Source organism: Notothenia rossii (genome assembly GCF_949606895.1).
Source record: "Notothenia rossii genome assembly, chromosome: 1".
Classification (NCBI taxonomy): domain Eukaryota; kingdom Metazoa; phylum Chordata; class Actinopteri; order Perciformes; family Nototheniidae; genus Notothenia; species Notothenia rossii.
In genome coordinates this window covers 80,519,755-80,529,843 of record NC_136912.1, presented here as the reverse complement: position 1 = coordinate 80,529,843, position 10,089 = coordinate 80,519,755, and the positions used below count along the sequence as shown (strand labels likewise).

Below are 10,089 nucleotides of genomic sequence, written 5' to 3'. Positions count from 1 at the left end.
TGACATGGAGTCATTAAATGAGGTATGGCTTCTTGAAGTAAGAAGAATGTCCTCCTCCTTGTCATTGTGACTTCAGATTAGTAATACACCAAATAGAGTAACTAAAAAGTACCTTTCCTTTAAAAATCAATGCCCATTGTTAATTATTATTTAATCCAATATTTCCCCTCTCAGGTAAACTTGTCTTTAGACCTCTCAGCAAAAAATCTCCTAGAGAAAATAATGAGGTTCGTAATTCCTCTGATGCATTATTGCTCACACGTTAATCCAACAGCTCCGCTTCTCAGCTACCTAATTTGAATTAATATACACTGATAATGCTTCTGTCATTTAAAAATGACTTTCAAGGCCCACTGGAGAGCTGTTGCTTATGCTCCCCTAGCACCAAAATAATCCCACGCTCTCACAGTGCAGCAGTGACACAAAGGCCATAATTAAGGAGCCCCCATGGTCATTGTACTGTAGGACATTGTGCTCTTTGCTAATGCATGACACTTGGCTAAGCTTTGCTCTCCCTTTTTCACAGTGCGTTAAAGTACATATTATAGTTACTTCTAATTAAAGTGAATAAGCCAACAAAAACAAATAAAGGCAAACCTAGTGACCCGTAGTGTGTGTGTTGTAAACTCTCATCACAGTTTACATACTTCTTGGTTCAACTTAGACCTATTGGACTTACACTACTCAACTGTAAGCACAGTTGAGTGCTTACAGTTGTGAAAACTCACAACTGTGAAAATAAAATGGTTCAAATCCCATTAGAACGACTTTAAAAAGGCATAATATATATTGCTGGTAATATTTTTATTTTTAAGAAAATAGCACTTGTGGTTTTCATGTGGAAAGAGATATCATAAGTTTGGATTTTTCGTTTTTGAATTGTACTCACCAAAGTTATTGTGTTCTGAAAACTCAGCAATACCTGCAGCGAACACAACATCATCTTTAATAAAAGATCTAACAGCCTGAGCTCCAAAAACAATATTAGAGAGGTTTTAGACCACAGATTTGTCTTTAATATAACAGCATTCTACACCCTGTAGAGTACATGCACTGGATCAGCTGAGACACTAGGGGGAGAGAGATTTCTTCTCTTTGGATTTGATAATGGTCATGGCCCAGTGTTAGACATGTCTGCAAACAATCTCACATGCAGGTCTCAGCCTGACACATATCGAAAGACGAAGGACACATTTACCATTACAGAGGTCCTGCACTTTGCTCTCATATTGATGGCCCATCCATTTCACTCCTCTTTATGTTATAAGCACACAAACAGAGTGAGAGGGAAGGAAGCAGAATGGTAAGGTTATAGCTTCACACATCAGATTTTGCCCCTAAACCCATAGTGGTGACATAAAGAACAGAGGGGAAAGCCCAATTCATTGTGTGGGATGTAGTGGTTAGTGAACACTCTCATTTTGCTTTACAAGCCTGGATGGCTGACTATACACAAACTTCAGTCCATGTATGCACTCGGATAAGAGGTTGAATATAGAAAAGTCCTGTTAAAAGCTCCACCTGCCTTAGTGAAACTCATATTATAAAACATTACCATCATTTTTCAGCCTAAATTCAATTTCTCAGCTCCTCACTTTTCCAGAATGTGATTGTGCTCAAATGGACATGTTTACAGGCAGGCTTTAATGGTTCCACTGCTGATGGTTTAATGTATCCTTAGTCATTACTGTACAATTCACTTGAGAGCATCGCAAAGCAGATAGCACTGTGGGGGTTTATTCTCTGCCATCATTCTTACATTCTGTTTCCCATTACACAACCATTATCCCTACAGTACTGAGCCTGTTTTGTGATGATCTGGGGTTTTTAGCTGACATTCGAGACCCAGGTCCAGATGAGTTCCTTCATTTTTCTTTTTTAAACAATGTTTTATTCCGTTTGCTTTTTTCAAATATACGACTTAAGTGCTTTCACTGCTTTTTATGTTTGAGGGCCATGGATGGTAAATGTCTATAAATGCAAGCCGAGAGAGAGAGAGAGAGAGAGAGAGAGAGAGAGAGAGAGAGAGAGAGAGAGAGAGAGAGAGAGAGTCATTGTTGCCAGATACATTCCTTTTCCTTATATGGACATATGTTGTTAAAACTTTTTTTTTTTAAATGTGACTTTTTCTCAGCCAAAATGAGATCCTACTTAATGTACACTTAATCAAAACATCATCTAAGAATGCAGAATATTGGCTTGTATCCAATATTTATATGTAAGCTGTCTTATTTGCTTTAGCAGCTTTTGCAGCACTTAAGAACGACAACTTAACACTCTACTCATCGCATCCTTAGGTCCTGAGGAATACACCTGCTATGAGTTGTCTCACACACCCAAATGGCAGTTATTGTGACACACGAGTGCGTAGAAAACACCAACGAAATACACTTAGCAGATGTATTCATTTTAAAATAGGCATATCTTTTGATTGCTTTGACCCAACCACCATATAGCGGGTAATATTAACAAACACAAGTAATGAATGAATCCTTCCAATTACCAAAAAATGAACAATAATTACGATTCGTAAGACAATATCCAGCTGCCAATTGAAGCAGCTGATAATTCTCAAAGCAAAACCAAAAACAAAACACATGGTTACACTTCCATTCAAAGTAACCCATGTAGGCACTTCGCAGATCAGACAACTTCACCAAACTATGATTAGGTGAAGATATTGGCCAAGCCATGTACCATTTGATTAGTGAATGTCAGGCAATTTAGTACTGAGCTTCCATAAAGTTGTAAGAATTGCGAGGGACATACTTTCATTAGTTTTGCAGCCTATGTAAAAAAAGTATGTAGTATTTAAACCCAAGCTGAGACAACCCTGATAAAAACAAAACTGAAAGTATTTATCCTGTGGGGATCCGATTCTACGGTCGTCCATCCAAAATTTGTAGGCCTATTTCTCTCTGGACCAGCATTGGACCGATCAATCAGCAGAGCAGTGCCTAGAACAAGACCACTGGCATGGTTACATGTCGATTGTAAACAGAGGACCGGGGGGGGGGGGGGGGGGGGGGGGATTAACAGTGCAGAGAGAGGGAGAAATAGAAATGGTGGATGAGGGAAAGACAAAGTGAGTGAAAAGAGAAAGGGCGAGAGGGAAAACGAGAGCCCTTCTTCCCTCTCCAACAGGAACCTGTTTTAATAGCAGCAATCAGTCAGTGCTTGAGCTCTGTCTGGGAACACAGAGACAGAGAGGATGGAGGGGAACACAAGACAGATTATAGGAAATATCAGCACGAGCCAGGGCATAAACACAGGAGTCATGTCACAGTTTACTGATGGCAGATGCTCAAACAGCGGATATGAGGGGGTTGCAGCATATAAGATACTTCTCAAAACTGTGTATGATTTATACACTGTAGATAGGCGCTTCATTTGTTGGGGTCGAATCCATAAGTATTTGTCTAAATGCACAGGTTCCATGTGTTGGTTACTGTACTGTATTACATCTGATGTGTAGGTTGCTGATAGACAGCATTACTAAGCATATCTCACACTGATGTAATTAGCATCTGGAGCCTCTGGAGAACACAATACATCATCTACATTCATCTCTAATTTAATTTAACGGCAATAGGGCCGCAGTGTGTTTAACACTATGATGAATAAGCATATAATACCCTGCAGAGGGCAGCAAAGACTTTTGAGAAAACAGCTTCTCTTCTGGAAGTGGAATTGGAAAAAAAATGCTAAATAAATGTTAGACTTTTATGTTTAGCTGCTGCATTTTCTTTTACCTGTATTAGTTATCTATCTATCTATCTATATATCTATATATCCATTTATCTATCTATCCGTCGAGTAAATCCCTCCCATGTGCTTGGAATACCCTGTGGTGAGAGGAGATCCTGCTGTATCTGCATTTTATTTATTTATCATCGTGCCTCAGCTTCTCATTTACATCATCCAGATCTCAATGCAGTGCTGCTCAGTAGGCATGCGGTACCCCTCTGACACCTCCACAAGTCTGGCTGAAGTTCAAATGTCGGTAAATCTCTTATTATAAAAGGGGGTCATAAACACCTAATGGTCTGGCATAAATATTTTAGAGGCCTGGATATCATACAGAAATGACCTCTGCAGAAATCCCGGCCTCAACAATGCACATCTCAGACAGACAACCTCAGGGGCCGGTGCAACTCGAGGCCCTTGTTTCTGGTTCTTTTGGCTTTTTTCGTCGTGATTGGATTGATTTGTCATTTGCAACCGAAAGAGCTTGGCCACGGCGCTGTGGATAATCCAATTTATCGCTTTGCCATTTATTACACATTTCTGTGGCTTTTGGGTCCACTGTCACATCGATTCGTTGATTGCTTGCTTAGCTGGGTCCTAATGAGCTGCTGTCTGAATCACTGCATAATCACCGCCCTAATTCACTTCTGCCCTCACACTCGGTCGGCTGGCTCACCACTATTAGAAAAGAATGGACTGAAACACAGCTTTCCGAGCAGACAATTAGTGACATCATCCTCCAAACGGATGTCATCCTGCGTATATTATTGCCTTTAATAAATGACAATCCTCATGTGGCTCAGTTTATTTTCACACTACTCACTTTTCACAGATTGTGGTTTCAGGTGACAATGAGCTCTTTTGCACATCTTCTGCAGCTCGCACACGTGTCAATGAAACACTCATGAACAGAGAGTTCTAAGCAGAGAGGTTGAAATACTGAGATGTTTCACCAGAGTGTCTATGACTGGATTTGTTTGTCTAAATCTTTAGATCGGAAGCTAGAAAAACCCTTTAGATTACAAACATGAAGTAACGTTTTAAACTGTATAAACGTTGGGTGCCAATGAAATAATTACTGGGTATTTAGAAGGCACAACAGAAGACGTAGGTAACAAACACAAACACACAAGCTTAGTGGGTTCCAGAAATAGGTTGTACTGTTTGTACTTTTTTCGAATCAAAGCATGCATACCCAAAGCGTTTACCAAGAAGATGCTTTATTTAACAGCCTCCATACCCTGAAATTAATGTGTGAAAAGGGACAGCAAGTAACCACTCCATGTTACAGCTTGCGTAATGTAATGTAATGTAATGTAATGTAATGTAATGTATTATTTACATTTTATCAATCCTTTTTCTTAATTGTGTTGCACTTCAATTAAAAAGTAACTCATGCATGCATTCAAAAAAAATGTGAACATGCAAAACCAAACATGACATTGAGACATTTAAAAGTCGTAACCCCCTTACTCTGTTGACTTTCTTTTCTCCCTGTACTTACATCACATTGCAAGCTGTAATAAAAAGTTACGCAAACTGAATTATGGAACCAATATTTTCATTTCGTACACTTTGATGGTTTCAAACATCGGAAGATAGATTAGAGAGCACATGCCACCAGGTGAAGGTTTACCTCTACACCAATATCAGTGTGTCTAGGTGACATTTATCAAGCTTAAAGAGGGGCTTAGGGACCCATCGGGACATGCTTGTGAAGAGGCCGGTGGACAAATATAGGAGGAAGATAATCAAGCCATCTATCAACAGAAGTGCGCCATCTGTGTGCTACACCACTTGTCCTCTGAGCTGTTGTAACACAGCTTTTTCAGTTCAGTTTCCAGTGTACTGATGGATGTACGAAGTAAATAATGGAAACATTGAAATATTGTAGTTAAATAAATGTTACAGCTATTAGCACATACACACTGATCGTCAACAAACAGACATTGCAGAAGAATGGCATCATCCCTTATCATGCTTGATCAGTCACAAATCACAGCCAAATGGTTTTCAGACAACATTTCTTTAATACAAAGTCAACATATCTACATACACAGTGGCTTTAAACCAATTATTGTTTCAGTTAGAAGTAACAGTTTGAAAGTGATAGCTCTTGGCCCTCATAGAAAGGAAAATCTATTTAGCCGAATTTGGGTTATTTTTCATTTTTCGGTATGTACTGTATATGTTCTATTATTTTTGAAGTCATTTTTTGTTAGTGTTTTTTTTTTTGTTAGTCCCCTCCCCTCCCCCAAATATTCGGTGACATATTCCAGTAAATTTGGCGTCGGTCTTCAAAAGTCTAGCATCTTTACATGAAGTCAAAAGAGTAACACATTGCACAAGCTTCCAAAGATTTCCGGTCCAAGGTTTCAGTTTTGGCATTTGGGCCATTTGAACCAGTCCTTTAGGGTTCCAAAAAGACTTCACTTCAGGTTTTTAGTTCATTATGAAACATCTCAAGGTTCCCACTGTTCAGAAGTGACGTGCTGGAAATCAGAATTTGCAGCAAGTTTTTGGTTGTCTTGGTCTTCCCTTAGTTGCATCGCACTGCTCTGTTTCACTGAGTCCTGGTTTCTTTCTGCATCCCACAACAAAATATGGCCGAACAAAAACACAGCATGGTTCTATACAATGCTTTAAAATGATCTAAGGTGAAAAAAAAATCAACATGTCATGTTACAACTGAACTATGTATGGCCTTTAACACAGCTGCATTTGTCCATCAGCCAATGAAATATTCATGGGTAACACCTTGGCATTTTAGGCAGTTGGACAGCTGGGAACCTTCTGAGGATTTTTAGGCAAATACACCTTTGGGGGTCCATTGTTTCTCTTATTAGTGGAAGCTACATCTTTGTGTTCCCTTTTTGTTAGACTTTCAGTCTTTGGAATTCTAATTATTTAAACAGAATCATTTAAAAACCTCTCCAGTTGCTGTAAGGAAAGAGGAAAAAGTCCATCTTATCTCTAGTAGACCCTTGCTAATGCCTGGGCAGGAGGACGTTTATGTCCACATTGAGAATGAGAATGTAACAGGACCTTGAATTGATGGTCAATTAGCATTTCAAATGGCTAGCGAGTGGACTAACTTCCCATCCTCGGCTAAATGATACCAGCAGGTCACTGATGCTGATTGCGTGCCCTCATTGAGGCTATAGGTGTGAGAACTGGAGCTGGCTTGTTTCCCGGTTTAACTGCTTGAATGGGAAATTAAAGGCAGAAATAAAGCGAGTGGTAATTAAAGAGCAGGGAGCAGGGCTGGAGAAAGAACATTTCAGGCTTTACAAACACCAGGAAGTCGTATATGAGCAGAACCTCAATCTTTGTGATTCTGTTTCCACTCAAAGTTTGATATTTTGAGGGTCAAATGATACAAATACATATAATCTATATATTTGTTTATTTACAGGTATATTCTAGTTCATAGTGGATATCTAACAAAATGAATGAGCCAGTATGTCGGAAAATAATGAAAGTAAAAACAGAGAAAGAACTTAAATAAATGGATTTACTTAAAATCTGTGAGGGTCGTAGTACATGATCGTACAAGGTACAGTACGTCAAGTCAGGCTGATATAGCTAACAAAAGTTGAATTATGAAACTTTTGATTGATTTGATATTTCGTAGACCAAGGTGTCGTTCAACAGTTTAAAAAAAAAATATTAATGCCTACAAGGTAATGATAATAAAGAATCTCCATAAGGTTTAAAAATGGCATATCCTCATCGGCACAGGATCTACCCGGGGGTAGAAGTGAAACATGGTGAGTGGAGAAAGGGGATTCAGGCAAACAATTGACACCCCCCCCCCTTTCCCTCATCAAACGCACAATGTTTCTGAGATTACAAAAAACACACAAACAAAATAATAAAATGCATAATTTGAGCACTGGTATAAAAAAAGATGATGAGGAGGAAAATGTAATTAATACTAAGTGTTTGGATATATCTTTATATTCTGCATTTAAATATATATGCATGTGTGTGAGTGTGCAGTATATATACATATATGCACACGTTCACACAGACATGTTATACTTAACATTCCTACAGTGAAAAAATAGAATGTCTTTTAACGTAATATGAACAAATAAGCTTTTTTCTTTTCCTGCTAATTTAAACAAATGCAATACAACATCTCTGTTAAAAAACTAAATGAAAATAAACAAAAAAGAAAATAAAGAGTCTACTATGTAATGTAAAATAAGTCGTCATAATACAACAGTAATGTTTTCATAATGTTACATTAACAATAAGGCTTTTTTGGAAATAAGAAAAGATTACACACAGTTCTGTCCATCGCTCTGCTTTTTGTGCACCCCCATCACAAACCGCCACAGAATCCGTACACTCGTCTGTACCAAAGCACTGATTTCAAAATGATAACCTGGTGATCTCAAAAGCTTGATTTTTTTATATCAGACACATACATTAGTGCGTCATATCCAACAGGGAGTTATTTTGGGGTTTTCATTTCAACTTTCTTTTCTTTTCTTTAGGGATGTGCAAGTAACTTGTACCGAAGAATTTCATTATCACATCATGGCATCGAGATCCAACATGGCCGCCTGTTCTGGCTGTGTCATCCACAGAGACATCGTCTATAAAACAGAGGACCAAAACCAAAGCAACTACTTTGTTTATCCACCTGTTACCAAACACACACACACACACACACTGGAACTAAAGGCCAATTGTTTGTCAACCACATGAACGTACAGCTGTGTAATTGCAACAAGCCTCAGCCACTCTTGAGTGTCTTGTACAATGAAATAGATGATTATAGAGGAGGCTGGGGGAAAGAAAAAAGAGAGGTGGAAAAGACCAGTGGGCGATGTTGTCGTGTGGATGCGCTTTCAGGCATGGCCGCCTCGATGCTAGCGGTTAGCAGAGCTGGCATCGTTTGTTCGTCAGTTTCCTCTCCCTCAAGAGTCACACTTACAGCATACACGAGATAAGCAGCATGTTTGGTTCTGACAGAAAAAGTTAATTCCTCATAAGACAAAAAAAGTTTGAAATATTGATGATGAGCATTGGTCACTGTACACAAAGAAAGCCCAGAATCTGTGGCAATCTTTGTTTGGTTGCTCTGTTTGTTCCAAAGCTTCTCGCCCAGCAGATTTATCTCTCGTTCAAAATGGTGGATTTGAACACTGAAGCCCCATGAGGCAATGGTTCCAAAGAGTGGAGTGATTGTAAAAAAACATGGGACACGTTCGCCATTTCTCCCACCGTGACCCAGCCACAGTGTGTAGCAACAGCCGAGTTTTGCCCCCCCGCATTCTCTGGTGATTGAGACACGAGCCTCCTGGGGGACTTTTAAATACACTGGGATTCTTTTGAACATCACTATGGTTACCTGGCGCGGGATACTGGTTTTACACAAATTCACAATTCATGAAACTAGCTGATTTTACAGTATTTGTTGCTGCTTACTTCCCCATACCGACTGACAGTGCCTACTCCTAGCTCTTAAGAACAGAGATATTTGATGTATTCTTTAATAGTTGAGTGTTTTTAACAGTGTATAAAAACTCATGGTTAAGTTGATCGTTGCTAAATGGGAATGTTCTCATTGCTAGTGACATTTCCACTGTTTATATTTTTTTGTCTTAACAGAGTTTTGGGAAAACCATTTGTGTTCACACAGGCAACCACAATATGTATTTTCTCTGGATGTCACTCACAAAATGTTCTGATAGAAATACTATTTTTACACCCGGGTATGTCTAAAAAAAAAAAAAACGAGAAGTCACCCCATCTTGGCTACATCCATCTGCCTTTCATAGATTTTTGCTGTTGCCTTCTTCTTCTTCTGAACTGATGCTTGGTACCGTTGAATATTTTTGAGCAGAGCAATGTCCACCAATGTTTACAATATCCTCCACATTGAAACACTTGAGGTAAGGTAAGCAGTCTGATACTTTGATCAAATCCCTCCCCACAGCTTGAGCCACAGCGCCTGGTTTTTCTTCCGATTTCCCTTTTCTTGATGATGGGCAATTTTTCCTTGATTCTTCACAAAAGGTTTCTTTAGTCGAATTGGAATTATTCTCAACTGGTTGGTTGGGCAGCCTCTTCTAAAAATCTACATTAGGATCAAGTGTGTCTGAATTAGTTATGGTGTTGTTGTCGTCTGCTGTCATCTTTTCAAATTTCAAAAGTTTCTATGGCTCAGGAGACTGTTGAGTGGGGGCGACAGGATTCTGGGGGGTAGAGATGGCTTTTACGTTGCATAGTGATCAAAGCTTCCTAAGTACTCCAGAGCTGCGTGATAGCAGAATTGGTACTCATCCTGGAGGGGAAGAACACACACGTACAAGAGAAATGCATTAG

General features: G+C 39.1%; 1 protein-coding gene across 14 annotated transcripts in view; it reads right to left on the bottom strand.

The window, feature by feature from the left end:
• Nucleotides 1-5,754: 5,754 nt before the first annotated feature.
• Nucleotides 5,755-10,089, bottom strand: part of ptprsa (protein tyrosine phosphatase receptor type Sa) — a 220,099-nt gene continuing 215,764 nt past the window's right edge. For all 14 annotated transcript variants that reach the window (XM_079656637.1, XM_079656650.1, XM_079656646.1 and 11 more), the window contains one exon: nucleotides 5,755-10,048. In XM_079656637.1, the coding sequence (XP_079512763.1) occupies nucleotides 9,980-10,048 (69 nt within the window). In that variant the 3' untranslated portion in view covers nucleotides 5,755-9,979. The remainder of the gene's footprint in view (nucleotides 10,049-10,089) is intronic.